This window comes from Cavia porcellus, unplaced genomic scaffold (genome assembly GCF_034190915.1).
Source record: "Cavia porcellus strain 051 isolate PalLab524CR breed Dunkin Hartley unplaced genomic scaffold, mCavPor4.1 scaffold_22, whole genome shotgun sequence".
NCBI lineage: Eukaryota > Metazoa > Chordata > Mammalia > Rodentia > Caviidae > Cavia > Cavia porcellus.
This window is the reverse complement of record NW_026947505.1, coordinates 58,646,503-58,670,301: the sequence shown is the minus strand read 5'-3', so window position 1 is coordinate 58,670,301 and position 23,799 is coordinate 58,646,503. Positions and strand designations below refer to the sequence as shown.

At 32.9% G+C, this 23,799-nt stretch overlaps 1 protein-coding gene across 7 annotated transcripts in view; it reads left to right on the top strand.

Moving 5' to 3' along the window:
* Positions 1–23,799, top strand: part of Epha7 (EPH receptor A7) — a 157,397-nt gene that overhangs the window by 129,127 nt on the left and 4,471 nt on the right. The window contains exons 7-16 of one of the 7 annotated variants that reach the window (XM_063233254.1): positions 368–536; positions 4,943–5,051; positions 5,654–5,709; positions 9,918–10,031; positions 10,948–11,133; positions 11,627–11,688; positions 12,994–13,203; positions 13,896–14,045; positions 21,320–21,513; positions 22,461–22,616. In XM_063233254.1, the coding sequence (XP_063089324.1) occupies positions 368–536; positions 4,943–5,051; positions 5,654–5,709; positions 9,918–10,031; positions 10,948–11,133; positions 11,627–11,688; positions 12,994–13,203; positions 13,896–14,045; positions 21,320–21,513; positions 22,461–22,616 (1,406 nt within the window). Of the gene's footprint in view, positions 1–367; positions 552–4,942; positions 5,052–5,653; positions 5,710–8,602; positions 9,434–9,905; positions 10,032–10,947; positions 11,134–11,626; positions 11,689–12,993; positions 13,204–13,895; positions 14,046–21,319; positions 21,514–22,460; positions 22,621–23,799 lie in introns of those variants that run through there. The other 6 variants (XM_063233253.1, XM_063233252.1, XM_063233251.1 and 3 more) reach the window with 6 other exon arrangements.

The window sequence follows — 23,799 nt, the reverse complement described above, 5'->3', positions numbered from 1 at the left end:
ATACTTTCAAGACCACATTATGATATTAAAATCTGACCTGTATATATTACAGGAGTCCCCACACTTCAATCAATAGAGCACTTAACAATATCATAGCTAAAATCTTTGTGCTGCACTGCCCTGTCACAACAAAACAAAAGTGCAAAATATCTAATGACTTTAACAAAATTATTGTCTTTGAAATTTATCAGACAAAAGTATGTGTGTCACAGTTCTATTTTATATTATCTTAGAAATAACTCATTGTGAAAGTATTCGAGTAGGTATGAGTTCCCTCTCTAGGAACATGGTAGCAAATTAAGATAAATTGGAAGAATTAGATGTCAAATTATCATATTTAAATATGCCCTGTAAATATTGTTTCTAGGATCAAAGGGAAAGGACCTACTCAACAGTAAAAACCAAGTCCACATCAGCCTCCATTAATAACCTGAAACCAGGAACAGTGTATGTTTTCCAAATTCGAGCTTTCACTGCTGCGGGTTATGGAAATTACAGCCCCCGGCTTGACGTGGCTACGCTAGAGGAAGCTGCAGGTAAAATGTTTGAAGGTAATTACCGCCTTTGGTTTGCATTCTTACTTTGGATAACTCTGGCTTCTCCTACCCCCCCCCCCAAGGTTTGAGGGTTATGATTTGCATAATCATTAATTTTTACATATAAATTCAAATATATTGCAAAAAGATGTGTACTCTATAAAACTCATTTAGAATAATGATGTAAAACTTTCTGAGTATTTCTTGCAATGCATGAACCACATGATTTATGTTAGCCTTTTTAGCATCAACCGAATATATACGTATATTTTTAAGTGAAGTTAGGAACAGAAGGAGGACTGCCTCGGTTCATATGAGGATGCAAAATATGTTTGTAGACCTCAGAGTGAACTTACTCTAATTGTGTTTATCAAAGCTGCTACCTCTGCACAAAACTCAAATGAGGCCAGAATGTACATTGGGTGAGAAAAATAAAAAAGATACCCAAGAAGCGGTGATAATTTAAACTGCTTCCTCATTGGCGGTGATTTCAAAGCTTGGAGTTCAGGATAATCTGAGAATTTTATTTCCTTTGCATTTGCCTTATTTTGTTTTTGTTTTAAAATATTTTAAGCATATTACAAGATAGATAGATTGATAGATAGATAGATAGATAGATAGATAGATAGATAGATGAAATATAAAGGCAGCAGTTAAATCCAGGGCATTGTATTCGAATCACAGAACATAGTCTCTTTGAGGTGCCCTTATCATTTTTTGTTTTATAATGCACCATAAGGCTACAATAAGGATGCATGAATGTACAGTTTATAACAAATAAACAGAATATCTTGAAGAGTTTATGATTAAGAGTTCAGACACTGAGCACCACTGCTGCAGGCTCTTCCACCTGACTGAGGGATCAGTTCGTGTTTCTGTGTGGGATGGTCCTGTCTTCTCCTGTCCTCAGCTGTCCACACACAGTTCACTGACCAGTTACTTCTTCACCTCCTGCCATTCTAGTGTTCTTATAAAATTCTAGCCAAATTGAATAGAAAAATAATATGTGATTTTTCTTTCCTTATATTGTAAAAAAACTTAAAAACAAATTTGAATTTAAAATTTAAAAACAAATTAAATCTATATAATCATGATGAAAGACTTGTTTTGACCTCAAAGTATGATTTATATAGATCTTGTAAAGGTATTATTATTATTAATAAATATTCTTTGCATGAAATGATGCTTAAGTTTGCAGTAGTCTTTTTTCAAAATATGCAGTATTTGTTACATTTTTAAATAAATCAGTAACCCTAATAGCCACAAATAATACAATATATGATGAAATAAGTTTGGAATATAAGTCTTTTAAATTGAAGTGTAGATATAAAGACATCAGTTGAAAACAGTTGTCTTGTAGCATGGTATGATGAGCTTAATACTATTAGCATTTATTATTATCAGTTTAAATCAAGTATGTGAGACAGAATATGTAAGTTTAGTAGTCTCCAAAATGTTACTAAATTAAGTAATTATTTCAGCATTTAAATATGAGTTTTAGAATATGGTCTAGAAGTTTTTAACTCAGACCAATTACTTGATATCATCTTGTAATTTCCAGTGTAATAAGACATTTTAAATTGTGTTTTTGTGTTATAATGAATAGCTTAACTTTAAATTAAAATACCAGTTAGTTATCACATCTGTCTAAACAGCTGTTATTCATTAAAGATTTTTAGCTTTAAAAACTTTCAAAATGAATTTATGCTTTTCCTTACTTTGTAAATTGAGAACATCAGGGGAAGCTATTATTTTTTGAGTGTAAAGATTAATAAATATTATTCTTATTATTAAAAAAAGGAGTAACTAAGACTCATGAATTAAGTCAGTATAGTCCAAATGATCACATGAAAGTTAATGTATTTTTGCTTTAGAAATGTTTGATTATTTTTATTATCAGAATATTCTGTACTAGAATATGTACATTTGCTGAAAGAAGGATCTTTTTTTTCCCCACCTGTGTCTACCCAGGGCCTACCATACTGCTTAGTGCACTGTAGGCCCTTAAATAAGCAATGGCTACCTCATATCCATCAATGTAGAATTTATTAACAGTATCAATTAACACTTAATAGGTAGGTGCGTGGCTTCAAATCTCACCTGTACCCCATCCAATTGCCGGGCTTTACATGAGCTACTTCTCTACACCCTAATTACTGGGATAATAAATTCAACGTAGTTCTACGGGTTAGTTAAGTACGATATATACGAAATGCTAGGTATCAAGCGTGCAAACTTTTGTGTTACATCACAGTCACTCTCAACCTTTTTGATCTCAGGAATACTTTTACTACTAAAAAATATTGAGAACCCCCCACCAAGAGTGTGTTTCTGTCAATTATACCCCTGGCTGATTGCACATTAAACATTATAACCAAATTATTTATTTTTTAAAAGTTTTGTAACTTTGTGTTTGTAGTACATAATGATTATGTTCATTACATGAAACTGGTACATGAGTGTAACACATCTCACTTCTCCCCCCATCAATTATAACATACTGAGCCCGTTTTTAGCCATGATGTCACCATGTTTTGGAATTTCTAGAAAACTTCACTATGTACTCACAAGCAAATGATAGTGAAAAACAGAAATAGTATATTTATATTATAAAAAATGCATTTGACCATACCAGCTACCCAGAAAATCCTAGAGGACCCTCGGGGGTTCCTAGACTACCTTTGAGAACAACTTAATCCAAGGCCCTGTGCTAAGAATGAGGTACACACACAGAGTTACAAGACACTGCTTGCATACTGTATAGCACAGAGGCTGTACAGTTAGACCCTGGTAGAATACATGCCTATTATTATCAACATGTCAAGGTGTAGTGACGTTCTACTTTAGGGAGCTGGACAGGAGGAGGATACTGCCTAACACAAGTCATTTGAGCACCATTTGGAAAAAAGATAAAGTGAAAGAGACTCACCGTTCATATATCCTAAAGTTCCTTATGCAGAATCAACCCTCTGTGGTTTGTTTTTTGTCTTTTGTTTGTTTTGTTTTTGTAATTTTTAACCCTGTACTATAGCCTTTAAAATTAGTTTTGACTAGGAAATAAATGAAGATATTAACCATAAGTATCAGTTTTTAAAAGCTTAAAGCCTACCCTAAGCTATCTATAAATACTATGAGAATTTATTTGAAAAATTTGATTCACCATTCACCTGAGTCCAGATTTCTCCCTGGAGCTCTGTTTCTAACCAATGACTGAGCTCGTGATGGAAAATTAGGCCTATGGGACCTACTGGTTGAAAAGAATTTCTGCAAACATATGTAGAAATCTTTCCTCCTTCTATTCCATTTTTCCTCTTTCTTAAAGAAAAAGATATTAAAAAGCCAGATAAAACAACAAAACACTACATGAACCAAACAAATATATTTGAAGTTATCTTTTTGCTGTTGTATACTCCTAGGCTATGATGCAAAAATCAGAGGTTGAAAGTTGTTTTCTCTCTCTCTCTCTCTCTCTCTCTCTCTCTCTCTCTCTCTCTCTCTCTCTCTTTCTCTCTCTTTCTTACTGTTTTGTTTAGTTCCCTGAGGAAACTAATCAGTGAGTGATAAATTACTAAGTGAATATTATACCTTTGTTTACAAACTATGAAACCAGCCATTTTTACAGTTTTTCAGTGTAGAATCTGTATATTGTTAGGTAAACAAAAGTAAGAGGTAAGTAGTTAAAACAAGATTATAGATAAAACAAAGAGAGACTAATCAGCAAACCACTCCTACCGGCTATTTCTGAAGGCTGAACTCTGCCTCGTGGAATTTCCTGCTCCAGAAACCTAGCAGTCCCTTGCCACCAACTGAAGCAGTATTTTCCATTCTGTCTTAAGTGAAAGATTACATTTGTTGATTGCTTCTAGTAATTAGACTTTATGTATTGTATGATATTTACAACTGAAGTACTTATGAAGTACACATTTCATCATTTCTTTGATAATTTTATTAAATGTATACTCATTTTAAAATACGCTCTGTGGAAAATATGACAACTCACAGTATAAAAAACTAATTAGAAAAATGAAAGTAGTGAGTTCTTGTTATTTTGAAGAATTCTAATTCAGAAGCTGCCTTATGGAAGCTCATTCTTACCCTAAAGAGACTTTCAGAAAAGGCCAGCTGAACTTTCATCAATGACCATAGAAAAATCACTTAGTATTGTACAGAAAGTGTCTACAATTAGACAATGATAAAAATATTATTCAAAGTACTTCCAGAAAACTTACTTTCATAAATAAGCTAGCTTCTCTTTAATCTTACCACTTCTTTAAAATGCAAAGTAAACATTTATTTAAATATGTATTAGAATCAAAAAATCTGAAGTGAATTAACTAGATACCACTAGATTTAACCTCTCACGTTCTGCTCAGTGGTATTTCTGTTCCTGTTTCCTCTGTTCACAGCTACAGCTGTCTCCAGTGAACAGAATCCTGTGATTATTATTGCGGTGGTGGCTGTGGCGGGGACCATCATCCTGGTGTTCATGGTCTTCGGCTTCATCATTGGAAGAAGGTAGACTCTGATGTTGTACTAATATCAACGTGAAATACAGTATTTTTTCAAAAGTATGTCAGCCTCCAATTGGCTAAGTTTATTAGAATTTTAAATAGTAGATACAGACACCTCTTGTCTGATATTAAACCTTAAAGGTCAATAAATTGTTGTTTTCCAAACATCAAAATGCATAGGAGTTTGCTCACTGCCTTCAGTTTGAGGAGAAAGACTATTATGATAGCTATTGGGTAAATGTTTATTGGTTATTTCAAGTTATATTTCGTAGCAAATATAGATGATTCCTAAGGAAAGATTGGTCTTTCAGTTATTAAAATAAAAGTCTGTAAGAAGCCATTTATAATCTGCTACTTATTGCTGACTCCACCTCCCTCACACACACACACACACACACACACACACACACAAACTGAGATTTTACTCCATTCAATTGCTCTATTATTACTAACTAGGTTCATGACTTTGGACAAGAAATTTTTGTATTTAGTTTATCACTCTAGCATGTTGTTAAATAAGACATATCATAGGGTATATAATGCTAACGGTTAAATATATAAATTCACATCATTGGATGAGATTGTCACAAATTTGCTTCTTTCCAGGCACTGTGGATACAGCAAAGCTGATCAAGAAGGTGATGAAGAACTTTACTTTCATTGTAAGTGTTTGGTTTTTCTTTATTTTTATACCCCAATTAATTTAAAAAAGCTGATTGTCAGTATTGGCATGAACGAATTCCTAATGTAGCATGCATAAAAGGATATGATAAATTAAAATATTGCCTTTAAAGCATTTTAATATTTAGAATAGCGGTCATAACAAGAATTCACAAAAGAAGATTTGTTCAGAAATGTAATATAATTGCAGGATTTTCACCTCCTTTTACGTCACCATTTCCCCTTTTATAAATTTTCCCCAATTCTTTTTATGATTGTAATAATAATCCATTACATGTTCCTTATGCTCATGTTTTGACTGAGGAATATTTTTTCAAACTAGAAAAATGAACTATTTTTCCCCTGCCCGATGTGAAAGGCTAAGAGCACTCCTTACACTGTACGTTTTTAATATCTGCTGGATATTTCACAAAACATGGATAATATAGTAGTACTCGGTCCTGGATGTTTTTCTATGATTTTCACTTAATTCTTGACAGTTCCTGTTAGAAATCATACTAGAAGAGATTAAGAACCCAAAGAAAATAGTTGTTCATCTGCATTAATCTTTCTTATTCCAAAGAGACAGAAGCGAGAGTTGAGAGAGTAAATGTTACACTTTATTCAAACAAAGTGAAACCTTACCGGTTGGCTGATTTCAAATCTGATAATTAATGTCATTCTTATCCAGACCCACTCTTTTTTATTATAACCCTTTAAAATATTAAAACAAACATACTTATTATTCATAGCATCTGTATATTTGTATTTTCTCATGATGTGGTTAAAATTCCTATTAATGGCATAAGAATTGTATTATTTATTGAGTAATTGATCATATTCTGATGTCAGTATCTAAGAGGACCTGGTCATAGATCATTCTAAAATAATAAAAGTATTTTAACATGATTTGACAATTTCAGATCATTATAGAATATACTCATGATTCTTCTTTTTTAAAGCTCAAATAAATATGTAATTCAAATACATAAATTGTGAATACTCATTATCATTCTAAAATATTCAGTATGTCTTCTATTTGTTGAATCAACAGTTATTTTGACTGTGGATTTTTGAAGAGGTGATTTGGCATAGTAAAGTTCATATAGCTGATTCTAAAACTATATATTGCATCATATTCAGAAGAAAGTGGGATACTGCAGATTACTAAAGTACAAGGAGGTGCTTTCATGGAATCTTTTTCAGACCATTGGAGGCCCTAGCAACTTTATAAATATAAAATGTTCTTTTTTCTTAAAGAGGGTATCCTGAAATATCTAAGGTTCGAGACTCACAAAGCTTAAACCTGCCCCTGATTAAGACTGAATACATGAGACTCTGCCACCCCTCTTGGAATCCGTGTTATGCTTCCACTGTGGCAGCTCCCTTTGGCTAATTTGGTAGAGATTATCCTGTGACAAGAGTCCCTGAGCCATTTTATGGCTAAAACATATACAGGAAAATTGGTGATTATATTTTTATCTCTCTTATGAAAGCAAAGAATACCTTTAACACTTCCCCAAAAGGAAACATCACAGTTTGAATGTCTAAATTTTTATTTCTACTCTAAAAGGTATATGGATGGGTAACATAAGACCATAGTTCATAAAATATGATCCTGCCTCTATGAAGTAATTTAATGGCATGGTTATCTAACATTACCACGAATGTGTCACTTTTCTTTGTTGCATATACAAGCGTGTTTTTAACTTGAACGTTAATGCAGATGTTAAATTGAAACAGGGCTATCAAAAATTTGTTCATAGCCTTATTTAATAGTCATCATTCAATTTTAGTGTTTTGATGCCTTTCACTTTTTTCAATTTCACGCTCATTTTATAATCAGGATAAATTACATAACTACAGATCTCACTTGGTGGTATAGACAAGATAAACTTGCTGTAAATCAACAGCTTTCATCCCTGTGGCAAAATATGTATGGTGGTTTTAAAATATGTAACATTTATGAGAAATGTAAATGAAGTATTACAGCATACACAAAAAGTTCACTCTTAAATTTGGATAAACAACAGACTAGAATATTCAGCATTATGTCAATATTTTCTTTATTTTAAAATATCTTATTATTAACAGAATAGTAAAAACCAAAGCACACAGAGCATGTCCTGTCCCAGTATATTTGTGATATTTTTGAATCATGCTTTTTACACGGATATCTTTTCTTGTCATTTGGTGCAAACTAAGCACTTTATTTTACTTTATGACTGTATTTAAAATGCCTGAAATACAATAGCTGTTTCCAACTCAGTGTCTTTTGATTCCCTTAGTACACAGTTTTCCTAGGTGTTAAGACATCTGACTGAATTTTTACAGAAACTTGAAAGCAACCACTTAACAAGCTCTGAGAGCATTGAATTTAATAGAATGTCCAGCCATTTGTATCAGGTGCCCTCAGCTCTCTGTGGCCCCAAGTGCTCCATTGCAAGATAAAACACAGTGGAGGAGTTTAGCGAAGCAGTGCCAATTTACATTTTGTTTCCTCCTACAATTTCTTCTAGCAATGTCTTACCATCCAAGCTGGGCAGTATTTCATGTCTGTATGCCAAAATAGGTCTGGCCTGTCAAAATGTTTTATGACAGCTTGAATAAAGAACCATCAGAGAACCGTTTGAGATGCAGAAGGCTGTGTATGTCCAACCTAACTTGCTTATCAAAAAAAAAATTTTAAAAAACAATGAAAGAAAGAAAGAGAGAATTAAAAAGGGAGAAGACGGCTCTGTCTCCATCCGCCTGCCAATCTAGGAGCTTAACCTATTGTTTTCTTCCCTTCTCTCTTTTTCTCTTTCCCCGTCCCCCCTATACTCCTTCATCTCTCTTTTCTCTTTCTGTCCCCTCTCTCTTTTCTTCTTGTGTTGTTTTTTTTTCCATGTTCAGCTTTAGTAACAAATGAACATCTGTCAGTTTTATAAACTGCAACAATAATTGTTTAAGACAATCAATTTTGGATAAACAACTTCAGCAGAATAAATCAAGATTTTTAAATCCCATTTTCCTTTATACATTATGCTTCTTTTTGTTTGTTATGTGTTTATTTTTAAAATATAATTTTAATTTAATGTGACGACATAAGCACAGTTAGGCTGCAGTGTAATATATAAAGAAATATATTGTTCTCCAAATAGTAAGATTTAATGGCAAGATTGTTTGGTGGCTTTGTTAAAAATAATAAAGTTTTTTTAAGGATACAATGTAATTTTCATTGCATTAATATAACCGTATATATGCCTATCTTATCTTTGTCTTTAATCAAATGATTATTTGGAATACATTACTGTAACTGCATTTTATATAAAGCATAGAATTATCTGTTACCTGCATGCTTCTGGGTACATTTAAATAAGGTTTTAACTTTTACGATGGTTCTCTGTTGTTTGAATTTTTTCTACCTTTTGTGAGGTTTACTGGCTACCTCCTCATAGCAATTAAGATCTTCCAAAGCCTTATAATTAAAAGTTCATATAAACCATTCCTCTTTCAAATTGCTGTGATACATGGTTAAGAGATCCCAGAAATATTGTAAATTTTCTATCTTGCCTCTGCATTTTGTACATCTGGCCTCTATTGCCCTTCAAGGAGAAGATGAAACTATGTCTTTAGAAGATTTCGCTTTGATTCTGTGATAGCAGTCCCTTATATCTTGTATTAATTTTATGTATATGTCAACGGTGGTTGGTCTTTTAAAAATAAATCAAAAAGAATAAGTAAGATGTCTAAATGTTTTTAATATTGTTGTCAGTGTAGTAGTCTATCTGTAAATGAAATGTCTTCTTTTCCCAGTGTATTAATTTGATTGACTGACGACTGATAGACTTACAAATGTGTTTCTAAGTCCATTACAAAGCTCAATATGGCTTGAACTACGCCATGATAGCAGTGAATTTAATTAAACCTCTAGTCTGATAGGCATGTCAGAAATTTTGGTGGATGTCTTTTGTTGATTTACTGAAAAAGCAATTCAGTTAGTAACCTATGAGCTGGATCTTATGTTACCTATAGAAGCTTGCAGATAATACCCATACGCCAACAGACTGAAGTAGTCTGTTAAAACCGCTGTGAATCAGGTGATGTGGAAGCAAGTTCACTGTTCCAAGAAGCACTCTGCATAATGAAATTCCTGGGCTGACTGCACAATAAGTGCTTTGCTTCATCACAGTCATGCTTTCTTACATCATTACAGTTAAATTTCCAGGCACCAAAACCTACATTGACCCTGAAACCTATGAGGACCCAAATAGAGCTGTCCATCAGTTCGCCAAGGAGCTAGATGCCTCCTGTATTAAAATTGAGCGTGTGATTGGTGCAGGTAAGGCCGTTGTAGCTTCCTTGTTCAGCTGTTCCATTTAGCCAGGATCGAAAGTCATACATCATAATGACAGCCAAATAATTATACCTCAAGTGTAGAACTTTTGCATTTACCTGAACTGTTAGAAGCAATGAGGCTGTGCTTGTTTATGAAATCTTTAAGAAAAAAAGGGAAAAAAGGAAGCTTGTGGCATAGAGAATCTGTATATATTTGCAGATGTGTTGGATTTTTAAGGTAGTGTTTTTTAAGCTATTTTATAATAGTTTAGGCTGATTGATCAAGAAATGACTATGCCATTTTAAAAAATCAGGATTTTTCTGAATGGACTGCATATTTCCACTTGCTTGGTTTGTCATCTTTGTGCCAAAGTTTCATTTGTACCTTTTTTTCTTATATTTGTAGGTATTAGCTACTTTAGGATTTAAATTATTCATGTACAATATTTGAACTATTGAAAGAGTATATTATTTTCTACATTTTCATAATAATCATACAATTTTTTATACAACTCCCTTAAATCTGGCAGACATAATACATACAAATACTGGACTTTTAAATCTTTAATAAATACTTACTTGCCAAATACTAAAAACAGTGGCCACTTTTAGAATTTGTCAATATACTCTTATACTTTGGCAGGCAGGATAGTGTTGTATTTCAAATCTAAATGTTGACTCTAAGGAAGTTTGGTGATTGAATTAAAAAATTAGCCTGTTTAACACTTTAGGAAAGTTTGATTTCTATGAAGAGATAAAATTTCACATTTTAATTTATCATTCTGTTCATAAGGGAGATGTTCATTCATGTATAGGAATGCATTTATTTTAAGCTGGAGAAAATTTTTCCTTAATAAAATATGATTTCAAGAAAACATGTTTCAGACATTGAAACGCACCTGTTTGTTTTGTTCCTTTAGGAGAATTTGGAGAAGTTTGCAGTGGTCGTTTGAAACTTCCAGGGAAAAGAGATGTCGCAGTAGCCATAAAAACACTGAAAGTTGGTTATACGGAGAAACAGCGGAGAGATTTTTTGTGTGAAGCAAGCATCATGGGACAGTTTGACCACCCAAATGTTGTCCATTTGGAAGGGGTTGTTACAAGAGGTAGTCTATGACTGTGTTTGTCATTTGCTGGTGAACTGATCATTGGAAATGTGTATTACTATGTACATAATGTAAATGCAACTATGTGCATATTGTATATTCTGCATGAAAGTTTTTGTATGTGATTGATTCTTCTTATATGCTGCCACTTCAGAAAAGAAGTTAGAAAGGGTGAAGATTGGATAATAGTTGAAAAATGAATTTGATGTGTGGAAAGACTGATAGGTGCTTTTATTTAGCTTTAAAAGCCATAAAAGTAATTTTATATAAGTTTTGTCTTTGTGTTTGCTCGCAAGCAGGAGTCACAGAACACGTCTATTTTTATTTGTGTGGCTTAATTTTAGATATATGGACCATGTTCTAAACTAACATTCTTGAGCTTCACAACAGCACTAGAAATATTAAAAATATTCGAATCTTACCAGCCAAGCCCTCAAAAGTTTAACTCAGGCTTCTGAAATAGTGTTTTTGTTTTCCTTCTTTTTGATTGTAGGAAAACCAGTTATGATTGTAATAGAATTCATGGAAAATGGAGCCCTAGATGCATTTCTCAGGGTAAGTACTGAAATTGTTCCCCATTCAAAATGTTCTGCACATCCTAGCAATATAAGTTTCTCTCTTTTTTACAAGGTATTAACATTGTAAAATGTAAGATCAATAAATTATCTTTAAAATTCAGATTAATTATTGGAGAGCTTGAGTAAAGTAGAATCTTTCGAGCATTTAATAATGCTGTGTGGTCTAAAACCTAGTTTCTAGTAGTGTTGATATCTGAAGTCTGGAGGACACCTTGATGCCTTATGATCCTCTTGTTAAAGACAGTATACGCCGTACAATACAGAGGTAAATAGAAGACTAACAAGTAACATGACCAGTTAACACTGGATTATGAGCCTATGTTCTATAAAACCATTTCTATTATATTTTGATAAATTTATGAAATATGTAATTATAATGTTATTTTTAATTGATGATATGTGACATTTTGTGAGAGTTAAATACTAAGCTAAGTACATAAATATACACAGTACTTATAGAGTCTACTTTAAGAAGATAAACATATTAACATTTTCCAAATGATAAGGAGAATATAATCTAAACAGGTCATTTTGTATGATCTAGTGTGATATATTCAACATAAATTCATAAGCAGCCAGGGTTCAGAAAACTTCTAACTTAGAGGGTTACATCATTGTGATATATGTGCGATCATCTCTGGGCCATAACCTAGGAAATTCATCAGTGTAAGCCAAAGTCCTGTGTTCAGCATGTTTGTAGGCAGTTGTAGAAATCTGTGAGTTAAAAATACTGCAGAAATATATGGTGGCCTCTCTGATTGCAAACATTTCTCAATGTTGCAAGTCATGTTTCTACGCATAGCAAAATAGAGAAGTAAAATGAAAACAAAATCAACCAATATGCTCATTTTCTACTTTTTAAATTTTTCTTCATTTTCAAACAGATATTTGCCCTTTTATTTCTATATGGAGAAAAACACAGTCTATGTGTATTCATCTTCTTAAAGATTTTTAGATTGTTTATGTAATTTTTGTGGCATTAGGCAACACATAGCTGTCAGATGTAATATTTTTGGGTATGCACTTCCCTAACTTTGACTTAAAATTTGACACATACTTTTAAACTATTATTATTAATATTAAAATGAAAATTAATATAAACAGTAAAGTAAGTGCCACAACATTGTCTTATTTTTATTTAAATCATCAAATGTTTTGTTTTTTCACAACAGTCCATAGAAAATCAACAGTCCTCATTACACAGTTGTAAATGACAAGTATGCAGACGATTTTTGTTTCCTTAAAGGACAGTCACCTGAACCTCTATTTTGTCTCCCTGCAGAAACACGATGGGCAGTTTACAGTCATTCAGTTAGTCGGCATGCTGAGAGGGATTGCTGCTGGGATGAGATACTTGGCCGACATGGGATATGTTCACAGGGACCTTGCAGCTCGCAATATTCTTGTCAACAGCAATCTTGTCTGTAAAGTGTCAGACTTTGGCCTGTCCCGGGTTATAGAGGATGATCCTGAGGCTGTCTATACAACCACTGTAAGAAAGACTATCGCTGCGCTTGTTTGTATTCCTAAGATTTTCCTAGCATGAAACCAAGACTTAATGCAAAATTAAATGCTGTTTCCCTCAAAAGAGGCAGATTGATCCAGTTTTTTGTGATAGCTGCCTTTTAAATTTCTTTTCTTGTGGAAAATTATTTTTGTATTGCAATGTTCATGTAAGTAAGCAATGAAAATACTAAGAATGATAGCGTTGCTAACCTATTGGGATCTGCCTACAAACACTGTACAGTTCGTACAATACCTAGTTAGTGGCTCAAGACAAACAGATTTTTCGATAAAAATTCTAAAATATATTTACTGTGCTAACTCCTCCATATCTGTAATATTAGAGAAATTAAGTTATATGAAAATACCTTTTGAAATTTCGTATTTCACTTCAATTTATTAGTAAATTTGCTTAGGTTGTCTCTGTCTTTTCTTAGACTCATACCCTGAGACCACGTAGATCTATTAAGTGCAGTTGCTGTAGAAATGAAAACTTGGAATGAGAATCTTATAAAAAGATTAATAACTTTAATCTTCTATTAACTTTAATTCTTAGAAGGATTCAAGACTGATAGACACTACGCTGCTAAACTGCCAACCAATATACAAACATTTAACATAGACATAGATGATTTATAAGCTACTATATATATTTAAAATGTCAACTTCTCTTTATGTTAGGGTGGAAAAATTCCAGTAAGGTGGACAGCGCCTGAAGCTATCCAGTACCGGAAATTCACCTCAGCCAGTGATGTATGGAGCTATGGAATAGTCATGTGGGAAGTTATGTCTTACGGAGAAAGACCTTACTGGGACATGTCAAATCAAGATGTAGGTGTTACACTACCTAAGCAAAAAGATTTAATTCATTAATATCCCTTATAACAGTATTGTATAGGATTGGATAGCTAATAGCTCATTAAGAAGACTTTTTAGTAGATTTATGAAATTGTGTTTTCTTAGTTATCCACAATTATTACTGCATTACCACAATTAATTATGATGTTAATTCTTCTATTAATTTTATTTTGGTTTTAATTCTGAATAATTATTTTCTCTTTTCATTTAATCTCTATTGGCATAAGAAAGACTAAACAGGACATTTCTTCTTTTATAAAGATACTGATGCTGTGTTTTCGTAGTTGTGGTAAGAAAGCCCCAGGAATAAGTGGATGCTTTGTGGAAAGGAGGAGAAAGAAGATTGTATTTTATTTTTTCCTTAATTCTTAGGGTTTCTTTCTCTTTTAATGTTCTGAAAAAAAACTCACTTTGCCTGTTGCTGATTATGTCAAATTTTAATCTCATGATACGATCTAGATTTTATAATCAATCATGGTGTCTCATAGCAATAATTTTCAATGAACTTACGATGGGAACATCTTTGAAAATTTCATATATATGTGACTTACTAAATATGAATACTGTCTTATGAGAACATACTAAGACATAAAATATGTTGCAATCCTTTGAGAAAAAATCTGGTAACGTTTATAGAATCATATATCTCATATCAAGGTACTATTAATAAGTAATGACACATAAACACAAATAAATGTTTGCTTTAATTAGGTTGGACTTCATAAAATCCTGTTTCTATTAATTGAGAACTTTCAAATACTGGCAGATTTATATAGTTCAACCTTTTGAAAATGTGAGTGAAATTTAGATAAATGTAGAGAAAGTACAGAGTCTTAAGAATGTTCCCTAGCTGGGGATTTAGCTCAGTGGCTTAAGTGCCTGCCTGGCAAGCACAAGGTGATGAGTTCGATCCCTGGTACCAAAAAAAAAAAAAAAAAAAAATGTTCACTAGATGAAACTATGTGGAAACTTGATGAACATCTTGTTTATACATCATGAGAAAATTCTCTAAGAAAGCATTTTGAAGAGTCCAGAAGCAAAAGTTTAAGGTGGTGTAAGGAGTCCAACCAAAGGGTCGGTCTCATTGACTGTACTAAAGGTCAGGATTGATTTTTGGAAAAGCATATTATGTTGGGACAGAGTGATGAAAGGCTTCTTCATAGGAGTTAGAAACTCATCGCAAGTGTGAGCACTTGGAAGAAAGAAATAAACAGTGCTTAAGGAGAGTTTGCATGGTCATTTAAAAAGCAAATGAGACCAACAAGCTAAGTTGGAGTTACCAGCTCTCAAGTATTATATAAACATGGGCAGCAGTAGAATCTGATTGTATTTACTATTGTATTACTTTTCAAAGAGTGATTATGAAAATGTTACATTAAAACAGTATCCTTGTTTATAATTTTAAAACTGTCCATATCAAATTCCCATGTCTAAAAAACTTAATTTTACTGAAGTGCGGTTGCCGTTGATACGTTGTTTAATCCATCTTACCTCTAGATTTCCAGGTTCACTGAAAAGTTCTCTTTGAAATGGCAAAGGTTTTAAATGACTTATTTTGATGTTTGGAATTGAGTGATTATTTGAAACTTTTTATTTGGTTTTTTATTGTGGTTTTACTATTGTGATTCAAAGTGAAAGTCTAAATGATGTGTCCTTTTGGCAGAGGCAAAGTTGTTAATATTTGACAGGTCTCAGTGTCAAAGATTTCATGGACTGTCAAGATATGGGTGAACAAATCCTTGGGGCAGAGAAAGAGAAATATTTACATTCCCCAGACACTTCATGGACTTTCATTTCTTTTGACACCTTGTTTTATACCAGATTCAAACATAAAAGGACTGACAGGAATATAAGATGATTTAAAAATCAAAGTTTACTTAACTTCCAAAAAAAATAATGAAAATTATTAAGAAGGAAAAAAATCTTTAATTTTAATACTAAATGGTATTTCTTTATCTTAAAAATGACTATCATAAATATAGACTATTATACCAAAGGTTAATAAATATTTTAAGTGATTACATAAAATTGTATATGCAGAGTTTAATTCTGGCCTGAATATTTGGCACCATCCTCCTCCAATTTCTTCCTTTTATTTATATTTTATTTCTGAATTAAACTTCAATGAAAATTTGTACAGTAGTAATAAATTATCTAATACATCAGCTTGTATTGTAAAGTCCATATCCATGTTCTTATTGTATAATATTTATTATTTGATACTCCGTTAAAATACTGCTTGAGCAACTATGTGTAATTGTGTAATACTCATTTTGTAAATGGAGAAAAACTAGATAATTCAAAGTAATTCTAGAATAACATTTTTGGAAAAAGGTTTTTATATATGGAGCTGTATAAGGACTTCGAAGAGACTAAAGAAATCTTTGAATTCAATATATGTGGGATATATACTATGTATTGGTATATATTGTATTTTTCTGGACAGATTTCCTTTATCAAATTTTCATGTAAATATGGTTATAGATAAAGACATTTAAATTAGCCTAGATGAACTTTTTAAATTTACCAATTCACTTTGCATTGTCTAAATTTAGGAGCTGGGCGTTTGTTAGGGATTTTAGAAAGCCATCAAATTTAAAATGCCTTGGATTTTAAAACTTGTCATAAGACAGCATGAAAAAGTACGATCGTATTTCCAGGCAAGTCCACCGAGTTCTGGACTGAGTGATGAGAGATGAGGTTTCTGTAATCACAATGAAGAAAGAAACAGGGTTTTGTACAAGCCAGCGGGTCAGCTCTCAGGAGGCTTGGTTTCACTCTGGTCACAGCTGTGAGCAAGAGAAATTTCGGGAAAAACAGTGTGCATGTAAGTGACCAGGCGGCTCCCAAGTACTCCATCGCTTGAGTAAAACTCGAAAGAGCGCTAAGTTTTATTTTCACATGCATAAAACTTTAGGAAGTTTTAACTGCAATGCAGCAGTTAAATACAGATACTTGCTAGTAAACTTTAGAGATAAGCTTTATCAAAAATTTTCAACTTCACGCCTTCAGAAAAGTCTGCAGGTTTTAAGTCTTTCCATCAATGTCCTTTCAAAGAAAAAGTTTTCTGTATGTAAATGTGGTCAAGCATAATAAACACTGCAGAAATTTGAAAATCCTCTGAGCTTTCACACCAACTATCTTTCAGTTGAATTTACATCCTGATTACGCCAGAAAAGATTTTTTTCCTTTGGGTTATGAAATCTTGAAATTATTCTGTAGGTTTATTCTACTTATAGTATGCAGCAAAGTAATATTTTCTTATTTTAGGGCAGCCTAATATATTGTTAATTTTATTAGTAGTCAGTCATAACAACAATGAAAAAAATTAATGTTCCATAAAGATATGAGACATAAAGATAATTCCTTAAAATCATTCAGTTAGTTTTTAATAGCTTTTAAAATATATTTATAACTAAATTTATTCTTAATTAGATATGTCAGTGCTCTATTTTTACCCACTTAGAAATCATCACTGATTTATGACTGTATTTTTTCACATTAAGATAGGCACAAAACTGCAAGATAGTTTGGTAAAACCTTGACATAATCCAATAAGTACAGTCCAGCATATTTAATTGTTAAAATGTAGGTCATGTTATTGTGAGGTTAATGAAATGAAAATGAGCCTTAAGCAGAAGACAGAAGCTGATCTTGTTATATCCTGCTTTGAATTATTATGGCCCGTCGTGATGGCGTCTTTCCCTGCTCCTTTTTTATGTAATTATCATGCTCATAGAGTAATAATAAGGAAACGTTTCTCAACAAGTAATTTTGGGTTTATTTCTGTATATTTCTTGATGCATATAACAAAGAAAAGATCTGTGGTTTGTCCCAGAAGTCCTTTTAGAAAATGCCATGTGCCCTTATCACTTGCTATTCTTCTGGGAACATCTAAATGTAGAATTTCTATCAGTATTTCTCTGTGAGTTTTACTAGTAGTAAGGGTACATCAATGAGACAAACCCCAGGGGTTTGTGGTAATTTTACAAATTTTAAATGAGTATAGCAAATAATCACATAATCCTTTAAGAAGTACAAATTCAGTTATTTTATCTGCATGCTTTGTTGTTTCTAAGAATGCATAACTATTTGCAGAAAGTATTCCTTATTGTCTTCTTTGGAAATATAAAGCCACTCAACCACGTAAGCTTTGATAAGTTAGCCAACATCAAATTCTATGTCTTTTACTGGCAGCTATGTTGTACTGGCCCTTTCTTTTATTTTTATGTGCTAAAGAGTACTTTCTCCAGTAATTATAAGAATGCCTACCCTATAAGGCTTTTGTAAAAATCAAATGAAATAATTTCTGTTTAAAACCAGTCATAGAGTAAGTATTCAATTTTGTTTTCTATGATTGTTGTTTGTGTATTTAACAGGTAAGGTTTTCTGGTAACTTAACCACATAGAAATTTCAGAACCTCAAGGTTCAGTTTATGGCCAAATCATTTACTTTTGGCTGACTTATCCTCAAAGAGAATACTTCAGATATTTCAGACTACCCTAATATGCAGAGGAGTTCTCAGCAAGTATCTTTACAGCTCCTCTGGTTACGGACATGATTATCAGTGGGCGCTTTAGGATCACGAATTCTGTTCTCTCATCTGGAACTTGCCTGATGTTTTATACTCTGCTGCTATGCCTTTAAAATTTCAAAAACTGACAACATAGCTGGAAATTGTGCTTGTGCTGAGATCAGTATTATTCCTCTGCCATCACAATAGGCTTCATCAGATTTCTGTAATGTAACTGCTACCTACAGAGGCCCTTTAATTCGTTCATTCCTGTAAGAGTCATTGAATGGCACTGCGCTCAGTTCATTGATGAAACCTAGAAATAAATTGTGCTCACAGCTCAGGAATTCCAAATATTGTCACAAAGCTTGATGCATTTTTGGAGAAAAGTAAGTCAAGAAGATAATGAACAGATTTAGATTTGCATTTTAAAGGATCATTTGAAGGGAAGAAAAAAATCTATCTGCATTGTCCTATTAAGGACACATGAAGAAATAGGAAGTGGAGAAATGGATTAGGAGCTAATAAAAAATTGAACGCTGAACTAAATGCTGAACTGACTTCTGAGCATTAGGGTGCAGTTCTGTCAAATCAGAAAGATACTGCACATGTTCTAATATAGGCAGCTTCAGGGAAAGGAAAGCCATTCTTATCCAGTGAAAAACTTCCTCTGCAATTGCTTATGATTAGTTATTTTAAGTACATAAAGTTTTAGAAGTTACAGTCTTTTTATTCACAAATTATACCATTGTTTAAATAATTTAGCCAATCTTTCCAAAAGTACACTATATTTACTTGTATCTAAATTATTTAAAATATAGCACCTTTGAGTCCAAGTACAGTATTTTTACTGGAATGTTACACAAAACCACATGAAGTTCTCTCTTTTTAGTGTATAATTCTCTCTCTACTTATGTATTTGTGATCTTTGCAGAGTTACCATTTGTGTGTGTTTGCTTATAGCATTAAATAGCTTTAGGGATGTTTTAAATGAGTGTTTATAGTGATACACCATGTATAATTATAGCATCATAAAATTTAAAATTCTGACAGATGACTTCTGTTAGCATTCATTATCCATCACTGATTACTTAAGGTCACTTAAAGCTAGGATGTTTTCTCCATAATTTTTGTTCAAAATAAAGTCCTCAAGAAAGTAGTCCATGCTATGAGACTTGTAAAGAACTTTTCCAGTACTTAACATGTGTTCCATTTAAGATGTAGAATCATCAGAAAGTGGCAACTAAGGTATTATACACACAAGAAAAAGAAAGTATGATGATCCTTAGCTTTTTGATTACGATAACTGATACTGCCATCAACTGAAATAGGAAAAGTTCAGAAGGAAAATAAGTTCAAGTTTAGATTTAGAGGAAGAGATACTATAAAGATTCCAGGTAAGACATTAGTACACTGATGAAAATACTACAACCTTGTGACTAGGAGAAAATTAGGGCCAAAATTTATTTTTGCAGTATCTTTCAAGTTTACTGTAAGTTTATCTAATTAACTTTTATATTTTATCAATTTAACCACATAGATTTTTCTTAAATTAAATTTTAAATTAGACCAAATTTTTTCACATATTCAAAAGATTTTCTCCAAAAATTATAATGGCAGTTATATAATTAATGACATCCTATGCTGTTTTACATTTTAACATGCTATTCATGAGTATAAATATGAATCTCAGATGTTTCCCTAAAGATATTAAGATCACTAATATTTATTAAGGCCACTTTTGTCTGCCTACTTATGGCTTTACTTTCTTCAAAAATTCAAGGTTAGATTTTTGTTTTTCTTCCATTTTTACTGCTGCTATGTGTGTCAATGGGTTGTTATGCCCTTTTGAGTAAAATCCTTCATATTTCTGTTTTTATCTTCATAATATCTTCTCTGTCCTACTCAGATCTTTGACGATTTTTTTTAAATATTTTGTTTTCTGTATAAATAAATGTTCATGAAGTCTTGTTTTTAATTAACATTCAAAGTTTGAAATGAACACGATCTCAGGCTATTATTGCATATGCATAGAAGCATGCGGATAAAAGTTTAAAAACCAGGACTCTGGGTGAGAAAGTCCTTCCTTGTAATGTTTCCTACCCTCTACTGATTGTGTGTGACTGCTAGGGTGAACGCTCTGGATCTAAGTTAGGGAGGAATGGAATCACTTCCTGTGCTCCAGCACATTCCAGTTTCAACCGTAGAGATTCAATTTCAGATTTTTTAGCAGAACAGTGTGATGGATAACACATTCTATTATTGTATATTCATATATTTTGATATCTTGTTTAAAAGTGTCATTTGCACTCATCTAAAGTGAATCATTTTTTACTCTAAGTAACTCAATTTCCTTTTCCACTTGCAGATTTTTTTAATTTATAGCCAAGTATGCGTGCTCACAATTTATACGAGTAAAATAGTTCCGTAACATGTTCCCTTTTGAAAACCTCTGGGATGACATAAATATGTTTCCATCTCTTGCACTTTGGTGAACCTAATTGCTGCTTCCTATTGCTGAATTAACTAGAAAATATCATCATATCCTGCACTTCATGAACCCCTTAATAACATGCTTAATATTTATGAATGTTTTGAGAAAAAAGTAAGTAAGTCTATTTGCAAAGCAGTGTATCTCAGTCTTACCTGTATAAATAATATTGCCTCCCAAGCAGTGCATTTATTGTGATTGAAATGCAGTCAGTAATATTTTAATGTCCTCTTGGCTGTTAGGTCATAAAAGCAATAGAAGAGGGTTATCGCTTACCGGCGCCCATGGACTGCCCGGCTGGTCTGCACCAGCTCATGCTGGATTGCTGGCAAAAAGAACGCGCGGAGAGGCCAAAGTTTGAACAGATAGTTGGAATTCTAGACAAAATGATTCGAAATCCAAATAGCCTGAAAACACCCCTGGGAACTTGTAGCAGGTACGAAATACTTGAGAGGAGAAAATCTAGATAATATTAAAATCTCCCAGTTCAATAATAGATTGTTGTGTTGAAATATTAATCCACATTACATGCATTTAGAGTACTTTTTTGGTGCACACGATTTATCTTAATTGCTGTTTAAAAAAATCCATTTATTTGTTGTTTTTCTCTTAAAAGTTGTACAACTCTACTTCGGAAAACGTTCTAAACTGAATTTTGTGAAGAAGTAGCATTTTATATTTGCTGTACAGTATTACATGTGCTTTAATGTTGACCTGCGTTTTGTTATATACATGTTGTATATTTTAATATTTTGCTTTAAATTATTTAACAAAATGGTTCTGGGAAGTTAAAGTTTGCAAAAGTAGCTCATTATTTACGAGGTTATGCACATTGTAAAAAGTCCATTTTCTTCTTTTCATTTGGCTTTCTCCATTCTAATACATATTAGCAGTTAGTCACCCCAAGGGCCAGGGAATCCCCACACTCTGACCTGTACTGGCAGTCACAGGTTAGGCACTTGAGATGCATCAGCACCCACAGTCCTTGCAAGATGGATTGTTACAGGGGGCACTCGATATTATAAATAGCTATTATAAATAGCACTCTCGTGGCCAGCTGTGCTTCCTTTACTGTGTCTTATGTATGAAGAAGCAAATGAACAAATATTTACTAATTTAAGTACTATTAGCTGTACTTTTAGTAACACATGAAAGACAACCTAATGGGCATCACATCTAAATAAAATTTAAATTCTGGAATTTGTATTTACTGAGTAACCTGCATGCTCTAGATTTTTATTACTGTATTTGTTCATCTGTTACTGTGCAATAAATTAAAATATTTAACTTTCTTCCTTATACTGTTATTCTTGAGTGACTAAAACCTCTTTTTTCTTAGTAGTTCATGAGAATACTTTTTTTTTCTGTTTTATTTTTATCTAGGCCAATAAGCCCTCTTCTGGATCAAAACGCTCCTGATTTCACTACTTTCTGTTCGGTTGGAGAATGGCTGCAAGCTATTAAGATGGAGAGATATAAAGATAACTTCACAGCAGCTGGTTATAACTCCCTCGAGTCAGTGGCCAGAATGACTATTGAGTAAGCTGAACCGTTTAAAATTGTGTTGAAGCATTCATTAGGCACAATCCACACGCCATGTATTAGGCTAGCTTCTTTCTGTTAAACAGATAGGAAGCACAGTTTCAGGGGAAAAGCATTCTTTTAAAGAATGCTTACTTTATAATAGCCCTTTCGACATATGCTATTTTAAATCCTCACAGTTAGCATTTAATTAAGGGAATAGTTCTGTACCCATTTTATAAACAATGAAGCCGAGGCTCAGATAGACTAAATATCTTCTCTAAGCTAACTTGGCTGGCATATGACAACTAATGTGTAACACAGGTGTACTATACTCTGCCCAGGGAGGCTTGCTGGTTCATTACCTACGTATCACGTAGGTTTCTAGTCTCTGGAAAAACTTGCCCGCTGCAAAGTAGGATTTCTTGTACCATGTTTGTATCAGACATTGAAAACTCAAAATCTCATGCCATTCCCAAAATACATTTAAATGTCCAATACAGGGACAGGGGATTTAGCTCAGTGGCTTAAGTGCTTGCCTGGTCAGCTCAAGGTTACAAGTTTGATCCCAGTTAAAAAAAAAAGATGTTCAATATGGTTGCTTTCTGATTAGTTCACACAAAGCTTAATTCAAGTAACTAAAGAGTTTTGCTTACTTTTTTTGGAAAGTATATGATTTATTGAATTATTTTAACCCTAATAACCCAATAGAACAACTTAAATTGCCATGGGTTTATAGTTAACAGAACTAAATTTTCCTTCCTAGCTACATTACTGATTATGTGATCTTAGAAAGTGTGTTTAACACTTCTGAACCTCAGTTCCCCTGCCTATAGCATAACGCTCATGGGTGATGCAGTCTCTTCCAATCAGTGTATTCAAAACTGAGAAACATTATCAACATTCTGTGACTGACCGATCTTTCTTTTTTTCTTTTTTCTTTCTTTCTTTCTTTCTTTCTTTCTTTCTTTCTTTCTTTCTTTCCCCATTTTGTAGTGTATACTGACCTTAAACTCACTATGTGTCCCTGGCTGCCCTCAAACTCACAGAAATCCTCCTGCCTCAGCCTTCTGAGTGCTGGGATTACCACACCTGTGCTGCCCACCCCACCTGACTATGAAAAATTATTTATGTACTGACTTGAGAAAGGATTCACATTTCTCATATGAAAATAGTATGTACATGAATTTAAGCATGTGCG